Source organism: Rhincodon typus, chromosome 2, assembly GCF_021869965.1.
Source record: "Rhincodon typus isolate 14 chromosome 2, sRhiTyp1.1, whole genome shotgun sequence".
In the NCBI taxonomy this organism is placed as follows: domain Eukaryota; kingdom Metazoa; phylum Chordata; class Chondrichthyes; order Orectolobiformes; family Rhincodontidae; genus Rhincodon; species Rhincodon typus.
In genome coordinates, this window is record NC_063333.1 from 137,398,570 (window position 1) to 137,424,616 (window position 26,047).

General features: G+C 41.7%; 1 protein-coding gene across 2 annotated transcripts in view; it reads left to right on the top strand.

Annotated features, from left to right (window-relative positions):
* Window positions 1-400: 400 nt before the first annotated feature.
* fyco1a (FYVE and coiled-coil domain autophagy adaptor 1a) overlaps window positions 401-26,047 on the top strand; it is a 108,593-nt gene continuing 82,946 nt past the window's right edge. For both annotated transcript variants that reach the window (XM_048609342.1, XM_048609352.1), the window contains exons 1-7: window positions 401-450; window positions 560-629; window positions 5,445-5,530; window positions 8,677-8,783; window positions 15,834-15,959; window positions 20,849-20,955; window positions 25,523-25,666. In XM_048609342.1, the coding sequence (XP_048465299.1) occupies window positions 5,476-5,530; window positions 8,677-8,783; window positions 15,834-15,959; window positions 20,849-20,955; window positions 25,523-25,666 (539 nt within the window). In that variant the 5' untranslated portion in view covers window positions 401-450; window positions 560-629; window positions 5,445-5,475. The remainder of the gene's footprint in view (window positions 451-559; window positions 630-5,444; window positions 5,531-8,676; window positions 8,784-15,833; window positions 15,960-20,848; window positions 20,956-25,522; window positions 25,667-26,047) is intronic.

Genomic DNA, 26,047 nt, shown 5'->3' on the forward strand with positions numbered 1-26,047 from the left:
CTAGGCTGCTCAGTGATTGACAGCTCAGGTCCAGGTTGTTCAGCGTTTGACATGTTGGGCCCGGGTTGCTCTGTGATTGACATGTTGGGCCCGGGGACTGCTCAGTGATTGACAGCCCAGGCGCGGGCACGTGCTGCCCTGTGATTGACAGCCCAGGCGCAGGCACGTGCTGCCCTGCGATTGACGGCCCAGGCGCGGGCACGCGCTGCCCTGTGATTGACAGCCCAGGCCCAGACAACTGCCCAGATGGTCAGGTGACAGTCCATTGTTGACAGCGCGCCACATACAAACTTGACGGACAAACAATCCCACCCCCGTCGGCTGTTGATTGGATGATTATCAGCGTACGGCAGACGTCTTAGTGATGATTGGTTTCCTGGCACGTCGTTCAGTAGACTGTGTTCAAGTTGGGTTGGTGCGCGCCCGCTGTGGTTATGGGGGTGGGGGGAGGTAAGTGATTAGCTTCCTTTTTGCAGTAAGAAGGTGATGGCGGCTTTGGTAAAGGTTCGTCATGAGGGCACTAACGTGTGGCTCCTATTGCCTTTTCTTTCCCCTCTAGATCTGTGGCCTGGTATTTCTGCTTACATGAAATGAAGAGCTGTCAAAGAAGTGAGGCCTATGCGATTAGTGTAAGTATGGGCCTGTGGAGTAGGGAACCTGATCATCAGAAGGTGACCATTCGGCCCATCCTGTCTCTGATGGCTCTGTGACAGAGATATCCAGGTGGTACCACTTTATTGCCCTTTCTGTGGTATCCTGTATACTTTGCCTTTACTAGTTCAATTCGTCTAGTACCTTGTTGAAAGTTAGCATTGGATCTGTTACCAACACCTTCATATGTTTGAGCATTTTTTAAAATCTCCCTATAAGAGCCACCACAACTTGCATTTATATTTTGCTTTGTGGTAGTTGCACATCCTGAGGCATTCTGCAAGAGTATTAGCCACTGAACCAAAGGAGAAGCCATATGGGCTGGGACTAAAAGCTTTGTTGAGGAGGTAGAGTTTATAGAAGATCCTTTTAAAGAGATTGGGGCAGGGTGTAGTGTGGACAGTTTTTTTGAGAGCATTCCAGAGTTGGGCCCTTAATAGCTGAAGATTGGTTGACAAAGTTGCTGGGAAAGAAGTGGCGATTCACAAGCAATTGTTATTTGCGGTAGAATGAACGGCCTCAGCTTTTTGAGTCTTTGCATAACTCAAGTCTCACATCCCTGGTACCATTGTGTAGTAAGTAGCTTCAGATGGCTGTCGAAGACCTTGATACCATTCCTAAAAATGTGGTGCCCAGAATTAAATGCAATATTTCAGCTGAGGCCTAATTATAATTAATTATAACATGTTAGCATGATTGCCTTGCTTTTGTATTTTATGCTCTATCTATAAAACCAAGGATTGTAGATGTGTTTTGAACAGCCACATCAACATGTTAAGCCACTTTCCAATGTGTGAATCTTGGCTAAACACAGTTGCACTGAATTTGCAGAACAGAAACCAGCTTTTTGACCTAGCTTATCATTGCATGAATGCACAAAAAGCTAGCATCCAAATTCAGTAAGTAATAGAGAAGGTGCATGAATGTTAGCCTTTATTTCAAAGGGGATGGAGTATAAAAATAGGGAGGTTTTGCTAAAACTATACATGTCACTAGTCAGACCATAACTGAACAACTGTAAACAGTTTTGGGCCCCTCATCTAAGGAAAGATGTACTGTCACTGGAGGTAGCCCAGCGAAGGGCTGCTGGGCTGATACCATATATGAAGGGATTGTCTTATGAGGAGAGGTTTGAGTAGATTGGGCCTGTACTTACTGGAGTTTGGAAGAATGAGACGTGGTTCATTGAAACATACAAGATTCTTGGAACTTGATGGGGTTTTAATATAGAAAGGTCATTTCCTCTTGCGGGAGAGTCTAGGACCAGAAGGCATAATCTCAGAATGAGGAATTGCATGTTTAAAACAGATGAGGAAGAATTTCTTCTGAAGGTGGCCAGTCTGTGGCATTCTTTACCACAGATGGCTGGCGAGGCTGGATCATTAGGTATATTCAGTGCTGGAAGAGACGTTTTCAATCAGTAAGAGAAACAAGGGACATGGGGAAAAGGCAGGAAAGAGGAGCTGTGGATAATCAAATCAGCTATGATCTCATTGAATGGCAGAACAAACTTGATGGGCTGAGTGGCCTACTTCTGTTCCTATGTCTTGTGGTTTTTGTAGTCATCCAAATTGGTGTTTATGCTCCACAGGAACCTTTTACTACTATGCTTCATGAAACGCTATCAACTTGTCCTTCTATTCCTTTCTTCATCATGGACTTATCAAGCTTCCTCTTAAATCCAACATTGCTATTCACCTCAAATACTACTTGGGGTAGTATTGTAACCACTCTCTGGGTAACAAGTTTAATTTCTTTAATTCTGTATTGAATCTTATATTTAGATTACCTAATTTTGGGCTTCCTCCACAAGTGGTAAAAACATTTATATGTGTGCACTATCCAATTCCCCCCATAATGACAAACCTTTATTAGATCGTTCTCCAGCTGTTTTGTTTTACCTAAAGCTCCTGCTCCTTATACTTTCCTTATGGTTATGATCTCTCCGTTCTGGTGTCATCCTGTGTACATGTATGTTGTGTCCTCTCCAGCATCTCAGTATCTCGTTTTCTTTTTGTAATATAGAAATTAAATTTGTTCACGTCTCAGTGTGATGCTTTTCAATTCAATTCCTCTAGAAATGAGCCCAAATGCTTTATTTTTACATTAGTTTATTACCTTGTTAAACCAAGGTAGTACTGTTAATAATTGTGATTCTTTGTTCCAGCTCCCTTTCTATCCTCTCCACTTTCAGGTTTTCATTTTTCTAAGGATTGTGTGAACTCCTTGTTATCTTATGAACATGCATTATTTCATAGCTGCCTGTATTGAATTTCAGTTGCCAATTACATGCCATTCTGAGGACTTACTGGCCTTTTTTATATTCTGTCTCAATCCTTCTCTGTATTAACTATCCTCACTTCCCCCATTTGATATTTGCAAATTTTAAAATTGTGGTTTCAATTCTCAAATCTGAATTGTATAAACAGTGAGCAACAGTGGTCCGAGGATCTATCTCTGAGAGACATTGCTTCACGCTTCCTCTCAGTCTGAGTAAAAATCCTGACCTGATCCTGTTTCCTGGTTTGCAGGAAGCTTCCAACTCATTTTTCCAACTTGTTCACTGACGCTGTGCTTTCACTTGAGTGCTCTGCTCGTTTTGTCGAAGGCCTTTTGAAAACCCAAGTATGTTTCATCTGCTGAATTCTCCTTGTCTACTGTTAATTTATTTCCAAGGGATTTTTTTGAAGACGCTATTGTTGAGTCATAGTATTGGTTCTTGGGATGCCTTCACCACTGTCATATTATTACCCTATCTTACATTGGAAATGAGGAAGAAGTTTGTGATTTGCCTTTGTTAGGTATTTTTCTGATCTCTTCAAATATTGACCCAATTATTTAAAGCAAATACTATGGGTGCTGGAAATCCTGAAACAAATACTGAATGATGGAGAAACTGAGCAGGTCTGGTAGCATCTGGAAAAGGCTGGAGTCAACGTTTTGAGTCTGTGTAATGGCTTTTATCTTTGGAACCAAATTATTGTCCATTTAATGTAAATTACCAATGTTTAGTTTTGTTTTGAGGGATTTCTACGGGGTGTAGAACTACCAGAATATCCCATCACTGTGTGAATTACAGAGATCCTGTCCCTAATATCTTGTGCTGCCAATCTGCTCCAATGGAGGACAAACTGCAGCTAGGATTTTCTCAGCAGCATGCCGTTTCTGATGTCATAACTAGAACTGAGTGCCACTTCCTGTTTTCTCTCTGTTTACGTCCTCCTGTGTGATTTTAAATTAAAATTCAAAATGTATGAGAGCGCATTCAGTTTAGCAGCTAGGAAAACTTTTCAGTGAAAAAAGCTGCTGACAGGTGGTGTATAAAAGCATCTCCTATTCAAACAGAGATTCTGCGTCACTACTCACCGGTTTCCTGCCCAGCTCCATTACCATTACAGTAAGATCTGCGAACACAAAAGTGTTTTACAGAATTAAAAGTAAACATTTCACATCATGTTGGTTTCACTTGGTTCATATGTACGTTATTGTTGTTTGTTACTTAACTTGGAGAACTAAATGTAATGGCAAGACTCGTAGTTGGCATATATGGATGGTTGCAAGGAAGTTGGAAGCATTCCCTTTTATTCTGGAAGAAACAATGCCATGTTTTTGTGTACAAATTTACTGAATGTCCATATTAGTGTCCAGTTTTGAGGGCACCATTCTTTGGGGGGTATAGCTGCACTTGCAGGCTTAGCTGGCTTTCCCTTCAATGTGCTGTTCTTAGACAATGTCCATCACAATCTTGGAGGGGATAATTGAAATGTTGCAGGTAAAATCAAAATCCTGTAAGGATGCTGCTCTGAGATGGGGGCATATTTGGCCTTTAGATCCCTCCTTGTTTTACCTCACCCCACCAACCTCCCTGAATCGAACCAGGATAACTGGCCAAATTCCACTTCACTCCTCCATGCCCCTGATCCACCCTCCACCCTCTCCTGGAACCCTCTTCCAATCCTCCAAGCTTCCAACCTCACTCCACAGCTCCCTTTACTGATTCGGTCTCTGGCCAATCCTGAACCTGCATGCAAGATTCCATACTTCTCCTCCTTCCTCTCTCCTGCCATTCAATTACAAGAAACATGCACGAAAAACAACCCGAACACAACGCCTTTGAACAAACTGGTGAGATTCTTGAGCCTTGCTGATTTTATTGAGGGGTAGGACTTTATTGAAAGTTCTCTCAATAATGAATATTCACAGCATACAAATATGTTACAGTGTGGTAGTGTTCCTACCTCTGAGCCAGGCTGTCTGGGTTCAAGTTCCACCTGCTTCAGAGGTGTGCCGTAACATATCTGAAACAGATTGTAGATTGTTTTCAAACAAACAAACAAACTAACTAACTAACTTTCATAGTGCATTGTTAAAGGATTGATTATCCCTCTAAACTTCTTTGAGGGCTATTGTGGTACAGTGGTACTCTCCTGACCCATCAGCTGGAGTCCTGGATCTCACCTGCTCCAGGAGTTGATGAGAAAATATCTACAGATGTGTTAGAAACGTGAACCCCTCACAGGCCGGTGTAATGCTCGATACGCCACAAACTTCCCGCTGATTTTTAACTCTGTTTCTGAACCTGCTGTCAGGAAAGCAAAATTTTGCATCCAACCCAAATAACTCATCCCACACGCCATTTTTCCTGCCCCCTTCCATGTCCATGATGTTAGGAATAATGCACTGAGCCTTGGTGCAGCAGGTCTTATGGTTTTCAATTTTCTATATTCTACAGCTTGTTGAATTTAAGTTATAGCAATATATTTCTTAAACAAAAATCCTTGTGCATTAAACAGGTTATAGACTGTTGGAGTTTAAACCGCAAAGATGGCAGCATCTGTTGGAGAAAGCCAGATCCAAAGGATAATCAGAGACCTGAAGGGTAAGGATAGCTACGTCTCCGCATATAATCCACTCTCGTGGGGAAGAGGATAAATTAATTGAGTGCACAATTTTTCAATGCTGCTGCTGCTGTATTTATCACCCAATGAAGAACAAGCGTTCACTGTTCTTGTAGCTGTCAGTGGATCTTGCACCTCCTGGTGTTGAGGATGAAGACAGGCGACCTGTCTGCTGTCTACCAGATCCCCCTTGACCAGTCACCAGAAAGTTACCATTGGTGACACTGAGAACATCCGATACAATCCTCAGAACCCTGAGAGGAACTATGGTCTCAATCAGGGGAGTCTACAGTCTTGAACTTCGCATAATGAGGGATTGGCGATCTTCCTATTGCACCCATATAATTCAGCACTGGTGCATTTAGTAACTAGCTGTACAATGCTCAGCAGATTTAATCCGAAGTGGGTCATGAATTTGTTAACATAGCCAGGCTGACTGGAAGGGTTGTAAAAGTGTCTTGAATCTGAAAAATTGATCAGGGCACCCTCCGTGGTGACCGTTTGACTCTGATTTTTGTTTTCATTCGCAGCTTGGAGGTGGGAGAATTCTGGACTCCACGAATCTGACTTTTTTTTTTAGAAAATGGCTGCCTGTGCTCCCCATTCTGACTGTTTGAGGGGAGGGGAGGTGTGGGTAGGTGGTGCAGGATGGATTAGCAGCTAGGCTGAGAAACTCCGGAAGAACTGAGGAGGCATCTGGGTTCCACATTGACTGAGTGCAGAGCCATAGAGCTATACAGCATGGAAACAGATCCTTCCGTCCAACCAGACCGTGCCGACCATAATCCGAACTAACCTAGACCCACCTGCCTGCTCTTGGCCCATATCCCTCCAAATCTTTCTTATTCATGTACTTATCCAAATGTTTTTTTTAAATGTTGTAACTGTACCCACATCCACCACTTCGTCTGGAAATTCATTCCACACACAAACCACTCCATTTTTTTTTAAATGTTGCCTTTCATGTCTTTTTTAAATCTTTCTTTCTCCTCTTAACCTTAAACATATGTCCCCTAGTCTTGAAATCCCCCATCCCTAGGGAAAAGACACCTGCCATTCATCTTATCTGTACCCCTCGTGATTTTAAAACCTCTATAGGGTCACCCCTCAACCTCCTACGGTCCACTTGGAGGGGAAGAAAAGTCCCAGCCGCTCCCTGTATTTCAAACCCTCCAATCCCTGCAACATCCTGGTAATTTTTTTTTCTGAACCCTCTCCAGCTTAATAATATCCTTCCTATAACAGACAACCAGAACTGCACACAGGACTCTGGGAGAGGCCTCACCAACATCACACACAACCTCAACATGACTTTCTAACTCCTATACACAAAAGTCTGAACAATGAAGGCAAGCATGCTAAGTGCCTTCCTCCACCCTGTCTACCTGTGACACAAACTTTAAAGAATTATGTACCTGAACCCCAGGTCTCTCTGTTCTGCAACGCTACCCAAGGCCCTACTTATAAGTGTAGAAGTCCTGCCCTTGTTTGTTTTACCACAATGCAATATCTCGCATTTATCCAAATTAAACTCCATCTGGTGCTCCTCAGATCATTGACCCAATCATCCTGGCACTGTCTTAAAGATTAACATAAAAGAATAAAATCAAACATTTCTCCAGCTGTCACCCCCCACTCCCCTTTTACTCCTCCTACCCCTTGCACACTCACTGCCACCAGAGCCTTTTACCCATGCCCTATATGCCAGCTTGGTGCAAACTCTTGCCATTTCCATAGTTTGCCCCAGCATCTTTTCCCCCTTCGACGTGCTGTACGACAGTAACTGGTATCCACACATGGCGGAGAGAATACTAAAATTCTGTCTAGTAGACCACATTCTACTGAAAGGTGCACTCATTCATAAAAATATACTTGGATGTATTGACAACCTGAGTATGTTCCTTAAAAAGAATACTGCTTAAATCCATTGGAACTATCTTCCCTCCAGTCAACAATGCACAAAAGTAAGTAACCTCCGAATGATACCTGAGCCACTCCAAAGCCATTCAGGACTATATCCAAAGTGATAGCCTGCCAATCCAAATGAATCCACACTGTTCAGACCTGCACGTAGTGGGTCTACAGTGTACGCTCCAGGATCCATACTATAGTGATGCCACAATTCTGCTTCAGGGGAGGTAGCTGGTGATTTAAATGGGCAGCTACCTCCTGTAAAAGATGCATGTGTAAAACCTAGTCTGACTCTACCCCTGACCTGGCAAAAATGGTTGGTACTGTTGTCAGGCTGTGTCATTTTCACCGCTACAGAGAACATCTCTGTTGGCAAAAATTTGGGCTGTTGTATTTAGTCACCAGGTCAGGGCTACCCTTCTACTCCTCACCTCTACCATAGAAAATGCAGATCAGAATGCCTTTCTTTTTTATGACCTGTTGCTGAGGGCATTAAAGTCAGTGATAGTCTCCTCTAGAGCATTGCCTCTTGTGGGCTTTGTGCGCTACTTTCTTCCTCACTCTAAATAAGGGAACTTGGTGATAGTTGTCAGTGGAGATGTGATGGTGTCATCTGATAAAGTGGCGCAAGGGTTTTTTTAAAATGTTCTGTAAATAACTTCTGCAAGAGTGTGCCATCTTCTAAGCAGGAATCGAACTAACTTACAGTAAATATCTAAGCTGAGTTCTTTGCCGTTCTGTTGCTTGCTTCTACACTCTTCAATAAGACTGAATTTTTGCAAATATACTCTGCTAATATTCAAACATCACAGCTTATTGATTCCGTTCTTTTTGCAAGATTTGCATAAATCCATGAATGTTGTAATAATATGAAAATAAGCTGTCCTATGAAGTTCTGGTGCAGAATGCTGTGCTGAGTGATGCATGTGCAACTTGTGCCTTATTGGTGGAAATACAGGATAACTCGCCTCACCGTGAAACATTAAGAAATGTATTTGCCATTATATGAAAGAAAGCATGCCTTTTAGTGTTTAGAACAAGGATCCTTGGCAGATTCACGAAGACAGCAATGACTTAACACTGATGACGAGAAGAACATGCGGATTATGAGAGCAACAGTGGGGAAAGATGCTCTGTTTAGGACTGCCAGGTGTTAATGCTTGAGTATTAATATTAACATTGGATGATATGAAATTTGTTTGTTTTTTTTTAAAAGATGCAATTTCGGAATTAAATCGAGAACACAAGGAAAACGGTGAGCCGATCACTGATGACAGCACCAACTTGCACAAATGCTGCTTAAAATTAGAATACCTCCTTCAGGTAAGAGGAACCTGAAAGGCAAGTAGTTTAACAATATGATTTGTTATGAAGAGAAATTCACAGCAGTGTTATCACTGATTCTATTTACCCACCTTGAAGCACGTCAGTAATAATGAGGGCCGATGGTTGGTATGAACACTGATGACCGCTCTTGGTGCAAAAACAGAATTAAACCTATAAACTTTTGTAGTATATTGTTTGGAATATTTTTGTTTTTCTGTTTATTCAGCTTGTTATACTTTTTAATGCAGTTTTTTAAAAACAGTTTGGGCTTGCAGGTTTTATTGCAAGAAAATGAGATCAATGAGTCATAACGATGAAAACAAAAGTTGGATCGGTAAAATTTATTACTGAATACAGGAACTGGGTAGTAACAGGCACTGGGCGGCATGGTGGCTCAGTGGTTAGCACTGCTGCCTCACAGCGCCAGGGACCGGGGTTCGATTTCAGCCTCGGGCAACTGTCTGTGTGGAGTTTGCACACTCTCCCTGTGTCTGCGTGGGTTTCCTCCCACTGTCCACAGATGTGTAGGGTAGGTGGATTGGCCATGCTAAATTGCCCATAGTGCCCAGGGATGTTTAGGTTAGGCTGGTTAGACATGGGAAATACAGGGGTAGGGGAATGGGTCTGGGTGGGATGCTCTTCAGAGGGGCAGTGTGGACTCGTTGGGCCGAATGGCCTGTTTCCATACTGGAGAGATTCTATGATGAAATCTTGTGTTTTGTGTAAGTGATATTTATTACAGCAAAAATATTATGATACAAGTTACGAACTGCCCCACATACTTTCTCTGGTTTGATAGTGTCTGTTTTGCTCATTTGTTTCATGGGAGTTGTTTAAAATGGATTTACTGGGTGGCTTGATTCACTGACCCGGTACACGTAAGGAGCCAAGGATGCTGCCTGTTGCTCCAATTGAAGGCAGCTGCGAATTTACATGATTGCAGTGTGCAGCCAACATTTAGTGTTCCTGTTGGGTGACCACATGCTTTTACTGGAGCCCGAAATCATGTGAGGCAAACCACATTTAATGACTAGCCTGCAGTACTTAAAGCTAGTGTGGAGCACTTAAATGAAGAATGGCTTATGGTTAGAGAACATTATGGCAGACCTTCTACATTTGACTCTAACTTGGGGAGCACTAATGACACAGGATCGGAGAGTGTGAGCACGTGATTTTCTAATGTGACATTAGTGAGTAGAGATATCTGTAAAGCCAGGGGACCTGGATGTCCTCCAGACAAACTTTGTCAAGGCAGTGGGACAAGATAAACATTGGCAGTCGATGCCAGGGATCACATCCCAGGAACCAGGTGCAAAGCTGCACAACTCTAATTCACCTTCTACAAGCAATTTTCTATGAATGCCATATTCCACTAACTCCATATTTTAGCCTTGCACACTGCTCAGTGAACCACACTCACTTAGCAAGCACCTCTTATCAATCAGGATTCATAACAAACATCACAGGTTCATTCACTGTGCTTGCAGATAGTCAGAAATGAAACAAAGTACTGGAGAAACTCACCAGGTCTGGCAGCATCATTTGGGACTGGAGCAGTGTTAACGTTTCTGGTCCAGTGACTTCAGAACTTTGGCATGCAATCTGAACTGCTGCATGGCTCTCTGACACGTTTTATAGCTTGGACATGCTGCCAATGAGTCAATAATGGCAGTGAATGTACACAAACTGGTTGTACCACTAACAAGCTGCATTCTTTGTTGGGCAAAATGGAACTGAACTAAACACAACCCAACTGGTTGGGGCAAGTGTAGCTACTGTCTTTAACCCCTGGAGGAGATGGTGCTTGATTGCATTAGAATGCCCTTGCCAGCAGTGAGGCTGAAATGATAGAAGGTGACAGGATTCTTATACCTAATATTCCTTCACGCATCCTGCTTCCACCTTCTTCCACAGCTGCTTCTGACTTTAGAAGTTGCAGGTGGTGTTGCATGCACCTATTACCTTTTCTTTCTTTCTATTTTTTTTTACTGCAAACTTGTGCCTTTCTTCTTGCAGATTTTCACCAAATTGCCATCTGACCAGACACTAGTGGATAGCGAAAGGATTATGGTGAAGAAACTGTGCCATTCAATCTTTCACTCTCAGCCACCAGCCCAGATACTGTCTCTACATCTAATTTAGAGGATAACTTTTAGTTGGGCTACGCATGTGATAAAACACAACGTATGAGTGACTGATAACCAGGAGATAGTCACACACAAGTTCTGGTACCAAGGACTGAGTTGAGTCTTTGGTGTAGGCTGTCGTAGAAAGTTGATGTTAATGCACAGGAAACGCTTGCTGCGTTGGTCACTGTGCTCATCGGCCTCTGCTGAGGCTGGAGGAGTGTGGAGTCCTGTACCAACTTTATTGAGGACATTGCGCAGCACAGAGCTTCAAGCCCAACATTTCCAGTGTTGAAGTGGTGGCTATCTTGAAATGTGGCTAACCTGAAAGTCCCCCTCTTTTTTTGTTTTAACGTAGTATTGGTGAGTGGGGGTTAGCTCCAGTTACAAATATGTTTTCAGGCTTTTGTAATTAAGAGAGCATAAGCTGAAATGTTCAGGTGTAAAATGACAGTGTTGGCATCAAGTCAGCACTGATTTATACTCTGCAAACTTCTTGTGGGCGCTCCTAATACTCTTCCCCAAAGGATGCTTTTTACGTGATTTGCAGCAGAAGTCTGTACGTGCTGTAGATGTTCTGTTGGATGTAACAAGCGTCAAAAACCATCCAAAGAATTGTTGCTGCATGTCTGAATTTTGTGACGGCAATCTGTAGTTGTATAGGTCTCCCCACGTGGAACGATGGTCATCTCCTTGTGCCCTGAATCGGATAAACGTCTTTCTCAAATATATTTTAAGCTCTGTATAAAGGCAGAGTGGTGAATTGAGATAAGAATGTAAACCCTTAAGTATGGTGTACAGATAAAACAGCTGTAGTGACCAGATTAATTTAATGTGTATAATTTATTCTCCTATATTAATACATAATAAAGAACATGCCATACAATGCTAGTCCAGTTTGCTTTGATTCAAACCTGTCTAGCTATTCCACTATTTCAAATCTCTTTCAATCATTTAAAGCACCTGGAGCTTACCTGCTGAGATCTAACTGTATGTGGGCATTTTGCTGTTTCAGAAACCCTCTCTATTTATATAACCACATATTAAATTGATGGACAGGGAGGCAACAGTTGACCTGTTAACCTGGCCTTTGTCACCTCAATGCCTAGAACATCATGACTAGACCTTACTTCTTCTTTTCCCTCCTCTCTTGTGGCTGCCCTGTAATTTGTTGATACAGGCAAATTAAGAAGAACCTTGGTCAACATTGTATTTTAAAATCTGGAAAAGCTTTCTCTGAACGGCTAGGGACCTCCAATCCAATCCCTAAGATTGCACAGATTGTTTTCTGAAAACACAGTCATGGTCTCGACCAGGCTATCTCTGGAAAAAGAAGAATGGCTTAACATGTAGTCTATGCTAACTGGAAATGACAGCCCTCACCATAACGGACCAGACAGTATAAATTCCAAGCAGAATAAACACCATCGCTTCATCGGAGGCCCCCCTGGTGATGTCACCTAGCATGATGACAAAACATCTGAATGAAAACAAGCCAGCTCGGCGAGCAAGTCAACAATCTCATGTAGTCTATGTCTTCCCTACAATGTCCAAACTCTCAACTCCTGATATTTCTGAATCTGTTAAACTAGCACGATCTTTCAATAGGCATGCTATCCAATTATTTCAGTTCTTGTGTTATTTTTGCAGACCATAAGGAGGCCAGATCTAAGTCTTTGCTGCTCTGAACTAAACAAAGCAAGGTCCTTAACTTATGAGTGCCTGAGAGTTTATCAAGATGAAAATAGTTCTCATGTCTCTAAGGGTACTATTAACCCACTAAACAGAACTAAAAGTGGACACAGTACTCCAACTGCAGACTGATCATTAATGTACTTAGTGACAAAATGGTGTTCTTTGAATTATGCTGAACAGCTTGATTCATCAAAAGTATTTTTTTAGGCTACAGCCACAACTTCCTTATGTGCATTGATTATGTGTATAACAACACTTGGGCTGGATTTTATGGTGTGCTCCACCCAGCTAAGATGTCAGGGAGATCCTGCCCTCAACTGCCTGTACCAATTTAACACGAAGCAGCATAGCAGTATCAATTACCTTAAGATCAGAGTCCTGCCACGTTCTCAGAGGGAAATTCTGCCTGGATCAACTGGTATTGTACTCACTGCAATTTAGAAGGGGGTGTGCGATTTCATAGAAACGCAAAGTACTGATGGGACTGGACAGGCTAGATGCTGGAAGAATGTTCCCAATGTTGTGAGGAGTGCAGTGTGGAGGAGCAGAGGGATCTTGGGGTTCTTGTCCACAGTTCCCTGAAAGCTGCCACCAGGTGGATAGAGTTGTTAAGAAGGCGTATGGTGTGTTAGCTTTCATTAATAGAGGGATTGAGTTCAAGAGCTGTGAAGTTATGCTCCAGCTATACAAAAGCCTGGTTCGGCCACATCTGGAGTATTGTGTCCAGTTCTGGTCGCCTCATTACAGGAAAGATGTGAAAGCATTGGAAAAGGTGCAGAGGAGATTTACCAGGATGTTGCCTGGAATGGAGGGAAGGTCTTATGAGGAAAGGTTGAGAGAGCTAGGGCTTTTCTCTTTAGAACGATGAAGGATGAGAGGTCACTTGATAGAGGTGCACAAAATGATCAGAGGTATAGATAGAGTGGACAGCCAGAGACTTTTTCCTAGGGTGGAGGTAGCTATTACAGAGGGGCATAGTTTTAAAGTGAGTGGAGGTAGATACAGGGGAGACATCAGAGGTAGGTTCTTTACTCAGAGAGTGGTCGGGGCGTGGAATGCATTGCCAGAGAGGGTAGTGAGGTTGGCCTCATTGGGGGCATTTAAGCGGCTATTAGATAGGCATATGGATGATAGTATAAGGTAGGGGTGGAGGTTAGATAGACCTTAGGATTAGGGTAAAAGTTCAGCACAACATTGTGGGCCGAAGGGCCTGCACTGTGCTGTACTGTTCTATGTTCTATGTTCTATCCTGTCTTGGAGAGCTGCCAATAATCTAAATGGCCAACAGTTCTGTAGACCCAACAATACCAGTTAAGAGTGGTGTCCACCATTGGGAGTACAGGCACTGTAACTAGGCCAAGATGCTAAGGTAAATCTGGTGACCGCATTCGTCAGCAAGGGCAACTAGAGATGGACAATAAATGCTGGCCCAGCCATCACTGCCTGTATCCCATGTGTGAATAGAAAAAAAATCAAGAGCCTCGTTAGGTCCAAGCATCTACCCATTGCTTCCCTCATAAAATTTCAGAGAGTTTGGGAACAGACAGCAGGAAGGTCACCTGTTGGATTTCATGTGCCTCACATCCTGCCCATTTCCCCACCAGCAAAAAAAATCCAGGTCCTTTCTATCTGCCAGCTACTTATGCTATTGATCGCTGAAAAAAGATGCTTTTATGTTGTCTTGGTCTGACTAATATGTGTGAAACTGCACTTACCATTAATTAAATGCGATTTACCTTTGTCGAACCCAATGTTCCAGTGTATCTGAATCATTTAGTATTCCATTGTCTGTATTTACTGTTGTACAAATTTTGCTGGCATCTGTAAACTTGGCATACTCCCAACAGCACTAGTACTACAATCAATGAATAATAGCAGACCTAAGAGGAATCACTGGAAAGTACCAGTGACAACATGTCTTCTGGCTAAACCATATCTGCTAACTACAAACTTTTTAAGTGTGGGACTGGAGACTGTTCCCAATCCAGCATACAAAATTCCTTCTGCTTTCAAAAGATTCTGTTCTGAAGTAACCTCATGTGAGCTTCCTTATCAAGGGCTTAATGAAAATTCTGGTCAATAATATCAACTGCATTTCCCTCATTCACTAGCCTAGTGATTTTCTTTGAAGAAGCTGTGTGGTTTATTTCTAATAACTCCATTTCCTTCCCAGTGAACATCAAGGCAGTCTCACTACCTCTGTTTTCTCTGACTCCTTCTCAGCCAGTGGAGTTTTTGGCATCTGTTTGCCTTTTCTAATGGCCTCCTAAAGAGTCTGCCTCCAGATGTCGCTTTTTTTTTTCTTCATTCAGGCGCTGTGGGCTTTGCCCGTTGGGCCAGTATTTATTGCGTATTCCTAGTTGCCTTTAAACAGGTGGTGGTGAGTTACCTCATAAGTCGCTGCAGTGTCCTGGTTGCCAGCATCAGAATTGGCCATCTTTATATCCTGGTCCGGGTATCTTTGTAGCTGAAGTATGCCCAGCAGGTGATGATTGAATCACCAGTTCATCATACTGGAGGTCTTTGCGCAAACAGCCATCATTCATTGGACAGATGTGACAATACCAGCATAGAGGTTGTTGGCTTAGCAGTGTGTAAGTGTATACTGATAGAATTAGCATGCTCCAGAACTACTGAGTTGGTGACCTTGTACTGAAAGAGCTGCTGAGGATATGACTGAAGACATGCAACGTGGAAAAGTACTGTCTTTTCTCATTTGAAATATGTACAAGACATTGCCATCAGGTGATGTTTAATACAGCATCCACATAACGCAAATGATCATCTAATAAGACTGAGGCTATTACGTAAGCTCACTAAGGACAGCTCCCTGGAATGGATATGGGTCTGATTTAGTTTTTTTTAAACGTAGAAACTGCGAGAGCTTGCTTCTGGTCTCAATGTCTCTCCCTGTAGTTGTGATATTGACTATACAGACACAAAGTTTTAGACCACTTGTCTCATTTCTTTAATCAACCTAAAATAGATATTATTTGGACTGGGAGCTCTATTAATTTTGCGTTTTCCTAATCTGTAGAAGATATTACTATCTATTACAATATTAATATTATTCAACACAGAACCATTATTGCTAAGTGCTTGTGAAGAGATTGAGTTTATATTGAAAGACTCTGTTTAGTCATTCTTCTTTTTAAACTCATGTGTAGCCTACATACAATTGTAAAGTTTGGTTTTGACATTTTGTTATTCACAACTTTTGTTAAAGTTTGACCAGAAGGAGAAAACTACTTTCCTCGGCACCAGGAAAGACTACTGGGATTATTTCTGTAATTGTTTGGCCAAGGTGAAAGGAGCTAATGATGGAATTCGCTTTGTGAAGTCTATCCCAGAGGTAAGGAGATAAAATTCTCCAGAGGTCAATTAATCATTTCTTAGTTCTATGGTTAATTATGCTATTTGTTTCAAAACTCATTATTCTGGATTGCAAACAAGATTTTCCGGATTTCTTCTTTAAAATAGTAGAGAGTTCGTTTGAATATTTTGGGTGACACTTCTGATGGTTTCCTAGCAATAATTTAACCTTTATTAGTGTATCTTTAGCTCTGAATTGTTCTAATGTTTTAAACCTTTCCTCTGGAAAGCCCTTAGTTTAAAAAAAACATAGATTTTTGTACTGGAAAATCCTACCAGTTGCATAAGTATGGTTCATTTTCAAAGAATAACCAATTTGCCTCAATACCTTCTTGTAACATACATATGATTTTCTCTTATTAATGGTCATTATTAATAGAGAGCTAATATATTTTTCTAACCAGAGACTCTAAACTATAAATAATTAGTAGGGAATCTACTGTGGCGATCAGGGTCTTGCCTGAAAAGCTGTGACCTCTTTCAAATCCTCTCAGCTGACTCTGCTGGTTCATGCCCTCGACACTTCTTCAGTTGCATTAGCTGTGGCTGATCAATCTTTTCATTTTGTGACTTTAGAATCAAGATTCCGTTTGCGTTCCTGCAGTTGGAATCTCTCTGTCTTGTGCCGCTTGTCTGTCTGTTCATCAGTCAATGTGATCTGTGAAACACTGTCAGTTTCTTCTGGATCTTCTAAGGTTATTAATCCAAGCTTTCGACGTGCTTTCTGCTGAAATCTGGCTTTATCTTTGTATCCAATACCCTGAATTCCTAATCTTCAGTCTTGTCAGAGAATTGGGCTGTCGGACTAATTTATCTTCTCGGAATGTGCATTATTCCGAAACCAAGTCTCTCATTTACCTTAGAACGTTTAACTTTTGGATTGGCATCTGCTGTAATTTTACAAGAGTCTGTGAAGCTCATGTTGCAATTCTATTGTCTACTCGGCACTTCATATTCAAGAACAAAAAACAGTACAGCATGGGAACAGGCCCTTTGGCCCTCCAAGCCTGCACTGATACATTTTGCCCTTCCATATCTTCACTTACAGGATCCCTATCCCTCAGTTCCCTTCCTAATCATATATTTGTCCAGGTGTTTCTTGAATGCTGCTATTGTGTCAGCTTCCACCACCTCCTCTGGCAGCACATTCCAGGCACTCACCACCCTTTGTGTGAAAAACTTGCTTCGCACATCTCTTTTAAACTTACCCCCCTGCACCTTGAATCCTCAAAAAACACAATCAAGTTAGTGAGGCGCAACCTCCTCAGCACAAAATCATGCGGTCTATCGTTAATAAGTCCATTCGCTTCTAAATGCATACCAATTTTGGCTCTGAGAATCTTTTCCAATAATTTCCCTCCCACCAGTGTGAGACTCAGGCCTGTAATTTCCAGGATTATTGATGTTACCCTTCTTAAACAACGGGACACCATTCGCTATTCTCTAGCCTTCTGGGATCTCGTGTGTGGCCAAAGTGGACACAAAGATGCCTGTCAGTGCTCCAGCAATTTGTTCTCTTGCCTCCTTCAATATTCCGGGATAGATCCCAACAAGGCCTGGGGACTTATCTCCCTTAATACTTTTTAAGATGCACAACACCTGTTTTTAGTAACAACTTCACTTAGAGATTCAACACTTCCTTCCCTGAGATCATCCTCCACCAATTCCTTCTCTTTTGTGAATACCGACACAAAATATTCATTTAGGACCTTACCTGCCTCTTCTGGCTCCACACATAGATTCTATCCTTTGTCCTCGAGTGGGCCAACTCTTTCCCAGGCTACCCTTTTGCTTTTTGTCTAAGTATAAAAAGCCTTGGGATTCTCCTTAATCCTGTTTTGCTAACGACTTTTCATGACCTTTTTTATTCACTTGATACTTTCAGTCTGCTGTCTCCAATGCAATAGTTACAAACCATTTATTGAATCATTTAAATTTCATCTGACTTCTCTCCAGTTGCCACACTTGATTCATACAAATCATTGTCTGACATCTTTATGGCAATCATCTTTATTACCTTCATTGCCTTGTTTGTCTGCTTCCTAACTAAACAGTTGTGTGCAAAATGTTTTAGTTTTTTCCAGTTAAAATTTTTTTCCACGCTAGAAATGCTTTGTTTTAATAGAGTCATACAGCATAGAAGCAGACTCTTCAGTCAAACCTGTCCTTGCTGAACATAACCCCAAACTAAATTAGTCCCACCTGCCTGCTCCTGGCCCATGTCCCTCCAAACTTTTCCTATTCATGTATTTATTTAAATGTCTTTTAAATGTTCTAACTGTGCACGCCTCCACCATTCCCTCAGGAAGTTCATTCCATATGCAAACCACCCTCTGTTTTTAAAAAAAAATGTGCCCCCCCCGTTTGTATTTTTTAAAATCTCTCTCCTCTCCCCTTAAAAATATGCCCCCTAGTCTTGAAATCCTCTATCCAAGGGAAAAGACATCTACCATTAACCCTATCTATACCCCTCCTGACCTTATAAACCTCAGTAAGGTCACCTCTTAACCTCCTACGCTCCAGTGGAGAAAGGTCCCAGCCTATCCAGCCTTTCTTTATAATCAAACCTTCCATACCTGGCAATATCCTGGTAAATCTCTTCTGAACCCTCTTTAGCTTAATAATATCCTTGCCATAACAGGGCAACCAGAACTGTACACAGTATTCCAGAAGAGGCCTCGCCAATGTCCTGTACAACCTCCTGATGACTTCCCAACTTCTGTACTCAGAGTAATGAGCAATGAAAGCAATGAAGCTAACATCAAAGAATTTTGTACCTAAACCCCTAGGTCCCTCTGCTCTACAATACTGCCCAAGGCCCTACCATTAATTATATAAGTCCTACTCATGTTTGTTGTACCAAAATGGAATACCTCATATTTATTTCAGCCATTTTTTCAGCCCATTGACTCATTTGATCATGATCCCTTTTGTCTTATGTGATGACCACTATATAATTTGTAAGCTTGAATTTTCTGATGGCTTTTCTGTGGATATTTGTGGCTTTTGTCCACATTGTTGCTTGATGTAAGTGTAGGTTATTTTTCAGCATAGTGCACAGATCTGGGCTGCTCCTCCACATTGTTGGACACACATCCTTGTTCTCCCATGTATGTACTCTAGCTGCTGATTTACAAGCACAGAGCTTCTGCAAGTGTTTATAACTGCTTCCAGAGTCCAATTCTCTTCTTTTAGCAGCCACACTGTCATTGTGGATCTCTTGTGCGTAAGATAATTCTATATTTTATTTGCTCATCTCTTAGTTGCACATATTCACAGGTTTCGCGACTAGGGGTCATATTTTTAAGGTGAGAGGAGAGAGATTTAAAAAACAAATGAGGAACACTTTTTTTTACAGAAGGTGGTTTGTGTATGGGATGAACTTCCTGAGGAAGTGGTCGATGTGGGCACAGTTAGAATGTTTAAAAGACATTTAGGTCTTTAAAATACATGAGTAGGAAAGGTTAATTAGATTATACATCAATCTGCTTGGCCTGCTGTGTTCATCCAGCCCTGCACCTTGTTGTCTCTATCAATCTGTGGACTCTGTTTTTCCCCTTGGTCTCTCATATTGAACATGTTCGATTCATACATAACATTCATTTGAGACTCAAATTATGCCTTCAAAACTTTTAAAATTTCTGCTATGTATTTTAGGGTGTAATATATGTTGAACCAGTCTCATATCAACAGTGATAAAATTACAGCGACTTGTACCTGAGTTGGTTTGCTCAACAAATCTGTAGCTGTTGCACAATTCTATCATTGTGCATTAAAGACTTTCTAATTTTTCTTCCGATTCCCACCATTTGGACAGGAACTGGTCGCAGCAGTGTTTTCTGACACCAGCAACGGCAGGCAACTATGCATGTGTGCCCATTGGGCAGTGCGTAGTTCCAAACGCTGATATTATCATGTAGATTTCATGTGTGAAGTGGTGTGCAAATGCTCTTTCCTCTTTGTCTCCCTTCCTGGCTCCTCTGGGCTCTTTTTCCCCCATCTGTCCCCATTCCAGCTGTCTATTGTAATTCCGCCGTCGTCCCCCACCTCCCCCCCGCCTCCCCGCCCTCTGGTTCTCTCCCAAATCCCGATCTCCAGCTACACCACCCTGAAAACAGTGCATACATTTTTGAAATGACACACAGCAAGCACAGAATTTCAGTGGATCAGTATTTCAATTATAGCATGCTTTGTTGATCTTCCTTTCTTTCCTATTCGCAGCATGCAGCTTTGTACTTACCCCTGCCATCCTGTCAGTAGGTGCACGTGTTCACAGCACTTCAGCCCTCCTATCTATGATTCTCCTAACTCCATGTTTGAATTGTACCACCCAGCGGTGTGTTTCCCCATGAGGACTTTTATTGAAGTGAACTCAATATACCTGCCTGCAGGCTGGGTGCCTCATGGTGGAGGCTGCATGATGACAGCAAACTGGGAAGAGAATCGTTTGTACATGATTGCATTTCAATTCAAGCAGAGACACCGGCTGCTGCCGGGCCTGTATTCACCTGGGGCCTTGGATCCCAGGCCTTGGGTACGTGATAGCGGGAGAAGATGTCATGAAATGAGGGATCTGGAAGGGGGCCAGGCTGTGGCTGAGTATGCCTCACCTTCCCGATGCCGAGCCCCTCGATCAGTCACCGGTGCAATCAAACAAAAAACCCCGCGTGGGTTTGCTCCTTCTGCTCCTTCCAAGGTGAGTTCTTCACCTTCCCCCTCCCCACTGCTGCTCGCCCTGGCAGGGTGAGGCCCCTAAATGGACATTAATAAGCATTGATGATGGTGTGGTTATGCCTTTTCATTGTGGGACTGCTTTTATCTAAGAATGATAAATTCTTTCAATTAAATGATGCTTTTTTTAAAATAAAGCTGAAAACTTCCCTTGGGAAAGGTCGAGCATTTATTCGGTATTCCTTGGTCCATCAACGCCTGGCTGATACAGTTCAACAATGCTTGATGAATGTAAAAGTCACAAGGTGAGGTGCAGACATTTGAATTGTTCAAATTACACCCCAAAAGAGGGATTTATTAAAGTGTTTAATAATAATTCAGGTGTTGCCTCATATTTAAGCTTGTTACAAGAAATGTTTTGTGAGCATTATTCTACGTTCTTCTTCAATAACTAACTAAAAATCTCTCCTTACATTGTGTTTATTGGGTGTGCATTAGGGACTATATAGCAGCTACAATTTACAATATTTCTGGTATCGTTTTTGTCTAAACATAGATTAGAATCTGAAGCAATTTTTATTAAAAAACTGAACCGTAGATTGATTCATTAGTGAGCTAACGCTGACTGAATACTTGGGTTGATCTCTATTGTGAACAAGGCTAACTGATACCCAGTGCCCTGAGCCAGGGAAGATAGAAATCAATCACAGTTATATTCCTGCACTCAATCATTATTCACTGCACCTTGCTGGAATGCACATGATTGGATGTTGAGTGTCTGCAGACTTAGCTGTAACACCTAGTGCAGTTGGGTTATTTGGTATACTACAATGTCTAGACTCCTACTTAATATCTGACCAGTTGTGTGAGTTAGCAGACAGTATCTGTGGAAGTATTCATCAGATTGGAATTCCAGGAAAGGGGAGGGAGTATTTGGCAAAAAAAAGGAAGTGGTAAAATCTAATAATCTATAGGCTGGTGTGTATATAATGCCCCTGCCAATGACACAACCACTTAAATGAACAAGGGAGGTGGGCATATGGGAACACCACCGACCACTTGCAAAATCCCCTCCTTATTTGGAAATATACAGGTGCTCTTTCAGTGTCACTGCATCAAAATACAGGAACTCATTACTTAACAATTCTGATTCTAAGTACGTTTCACGGTCTGCCGCATTTCAACAAGGTGGCTCACCACTACCTTCTCAAGTACAGTTAGGAATGGTTGATAAATATTTGTCTAGCCAGTGACACCCACATTCCATGGTTGAATAAATTCGAAGAATTTGATTGTTTGCAGCCAGTTAAGAACATGGGAACAGAAGTAGGTCGTTCAGCTCCTCCAACATGTTCTACCATTCAATAAAATCGTGGCTGATCTGTGGCCTAATTTCATACACTTGCCTTTGACCCATATCCCTTAAGTTTTTGTTAAGCAAAAATATTATCTTTCTCAGATTTAAAATTGATGACTGACCTTGCATCCATTGCCGTGTGTGGGAGAGAATTCCAAACACCTACCCTTAGTGCTTCCTACTAATGCTCCTGAGCAGTCTGGCCCTAACTCTCAGATCTGCTCACAGTACTCCATGTGGGGTCTAACCAGGGTTTTGTATAACTGCAGCTTAATTGCTGCATCCTTGTCCTCCAGACAGTTCTTTGTTTTACTGCTGTGCTGTTGTTTATTAGGACTTGTGCTGAACTATCCCTGATGAGGCATTTTGCAAATCAATTACACTTCTTTATCATAGAAAAACAAAGTTTCTCAGTTCCATCTACAGGAAAATTTGGGGAGCTTGAAAATAAGCTCCAAGAGTTTGTCTCACAACAAATTATTGTCTTGAAATTATTTATTTCATAATTATATTAATCATGTTGTTAAGTGTACTTTTCATTAATTGCTTTCATCAGTTAAATGTTGTTGAAGGGTATTGAATACACTAGTGCATGCAGTGACAGAATATTTGTTTTAAAAAATGCAGAAAGTGAATATGCCTTTTGTCCAATCAGTCCTGCTCCATCTATATGGAAGCAGAAATAGGCCAACTGGCCTATCATGTCTGTTCCTCCATTCGGTCATGGTTAATATGTTTCTCGACCCCATTCTCCTGCCTTCTCCCCATAACCCTTGAAACCCTTACTGTTCAAGAACCTGTGTGGAGCTGGAGGAACACAGTAGGTCAGGCAGCAACAGCGGAGCAGGAAAGCTGATGTTTCGACTCTGATGCTGCCTGACCTGCTGTGTTCCTCTAGCTTCACACTGTGTTATCTCTGCCTCCAGCATCGGCAGTTCTTACTGTCTCTAATCAAGAACCTGTCTATCTTCAATAAAAACCGAAAGAACTGTGGATGCTGTAAATGAGGAACAAGAGCAAAGTTACTGGAAAAGCTCAGCAGGTCTGGCAGCATCTGTGAAGGAAAAAAGTTCTGAGTTCTGAGGAAGGATCACCGGGCCTGAAATGCTAACTCTGTTTTCTCCTTCTCACATGCTGTCAAACCTGCTGAGCATTTCCAGCAACTTTTCTTTTGTACCTGACTATCTTTGTCTTAAATACACTCAATGACTTGGCCTTCTGCAGTATGAGTTCCACAGATTAGCCACCTTCCTGCTGAAGAAGTTCCTCCTCATCTCAATTCTAAAGGGTTATGCCTTTACTCTGAGGATGTTCCCTCAGGTCTTAGTCTCTTAGTTTCCTATGAATGAAGACAACTTCTCCTTGTCCACTCTATCCAGACCTCTCAGTATTCTATAAGTTTCGATAAGATGCTCCCTTTATCCTTCTAAACTCCAAGTACAGACTCCGAGTTCTCAACTGCTCCTCGTATCACAAGCCCTTCATTCTTGTGAACCTTCTCTGGACCCCTTCTAAGGCTGGCTCCTCTTTCCTTTACAACAATACCTTTTTCATTTTATTGTTTTCCACTGGGGAAATAAAGAAAAGGAACACAGTTGACATCAATCTAAATCTGACAATACAACTGCTCTGAAGACAGTGAGTGACTTTAAGCGAATTTGGTTGTGACAGTCTGTTACACATCTATTAGCCAACAGGAACAGAAGTTTGTTTGTTTTCTCATGCCTTGTCTTGCCCCAGCTATCTTTCTGGTCCTTGTTTTCCCAGCTTAAACCTTATCTGCACTGTTCATTGTTGCATAAACATGTATTACACTTGTGTTTAATTTATCTCCAGTAAAATAGCTTGGATAAATTTAATCACAGTTACTTACATAATATCTGAACTTATCCTGGTCATTGCCTTTTATTGGTCAGTGCATTAAATATAGGACTAGCAAGGTCATCTTGTGGCTGTACAGGACATTGGTTATGCCATTTTTTGGAATACTGCATTTAATTTTGATCACCCTTCTGTAGGAAAGATGTTGTTAAACCTGAAAGTGTTCACAAAAGATTTACGAGGATGTTGCCAGGGTTGGCGGGTTTGAGCTATAGGGAGAGGCTGAATAAGCTGGGGCTATTTTCCCTGGAGTATCGAAGGATGAAGGGTGACCTTTAAAGAAGTTGATAGAATCATGAGGGACATGGATATGGTGAATAGCCAAGGTCTTCCCCTAGGGTAGCAGGATCCAAAACTAGAGGGTATAAGTTTAAGGTAACAGAGGACAGATTTGAATTTCAAGAGAGTGGTGTGTTTGGAAGGAGCTGCCAGAGGAGGTGGTGGAGGCAGGTACAATTACAACATTTAACAGGTATCTGGATGGATATATGAATAAGAAGGGTTGGAGGGATATGGGCCAAATGCTGGCAAATGGAGCGAGATTAACTTAGGATATCTGATTGGCATGGACGAGTTGGACCGATGGGTCTGTTTCTTTGCTGTAGTGTTTATGACTCTGAAGTGTCCATTTCTGGGCTGAACTGAACAAAGCTGCAGATTCTCCTTCCCATTCATCCATGCAGAATAACTTGTCAAGACATAGCCAGATGCCTTCGTGCTGCTCCTACTTCCCATTTTGATCAACAGCTGCTTCAGTGTGATAATCCCAATTCATGCTTTATTTATTGATAGCTACATGCACACTGCTACCTATGCCAAATGAGTTACACTGCATTTACCTATATTAAAACCCATTTGCCATATCACTGTCCAACTTTCATAATTGCTTCAATTATTTCTAAGATGAGGCTTTTTTTAAAAAGAAACAGTTAAGGTATCAATGAATTTGGTGCAAGGCCCATAGAGTTAAGCTTCAATCAGTGACATTCAAATGGAATGGGACAGACTAGGGGCCAAATGGCTTGCTCAAGTTCTTATGTTTCCTTTTATTTTTATGAACCTTGTGGATATTTAATCCTTCCTGCTTCTGTCATATATTCTTTTTGAACTTTTATAAATAATGTGGATTATGTAGCCCAATTTTGAGGAATGAAAATGCATTTTTAATGCACCATGTGGTTATAACCTGGAATGCACTGTCTGAAAGAGTGATGGAAGCAGATTCAATCATAACTTTCAAAAGGGAATTAGATGAATACCAATGGGAAAATGGCTCTTTTGAAGGGCTGGTTAACATACAATGGGCTTCTTGAGTGGTATCATTCTATGATTTTCATGATGAGAATTTGTGTGCAGGTTTGGTCTGTGGAAACAAATATAGTGAGGACTAGTTTAATTTCCAACAAAATAACCAACCTGGGATAAGGCGATGGAAGTGACCTGGATAAATTGTCACTCTATATTGCTATTTGTGCAAGAGTGATAATTATCTTCCTGGTAAACAAGGGTAACAAGAAGAGTCTCTTGTTAGTTTTCTAAGTGTATCAAGAACACTTCGTGAAAACTTCTGTTTTTTGTGATACAAGTTTTGTTTGTGATCTTGCTGACTTATTTTCTGTCCTCAATTTTTAAAGTGACTGGTACTATGCCCGAAGCCCGTTGCTGATGTCTCATCTCAGTTCTGACATTACTGATCACCTGTACGAGCTGAATGAAGTGCAGTTTGACTTGGCTTCTAGAGGACACGATTTGGATGCTTCTTGGCCAACATTTGCACGGTAATGCATGTCCATTTGCATTAGGTTGTATAATTGATGGTTTGTCAACTAAAATTGAGTATATGGATTGAAATGTGTTCAGGTGCCCTTCGTACTGCAGTGTGCATTGTTGAGATATTTAACTTTGCAGCGACCACGTAGTTTCATGCGTTTCAGCTTGAAGTAAGAACTGAATCCTGGAGTTTCAGAGATTGAGAGGTGCTTTAATCAAGGTGTTTGAAATGTTAATAGGTTTCAGTATGGCAGAAAGAAGAAGCCTCTTCATTTGGTCAAGGAGTCCAGAACAAGCGAGTATATCTAACAATTAGAGCTAAGCCTTTTAAAAAGCAGGTATAAAATCAGCAATAACCAGGTGTAGAGCTGGATGAGCACAGCAGGCCA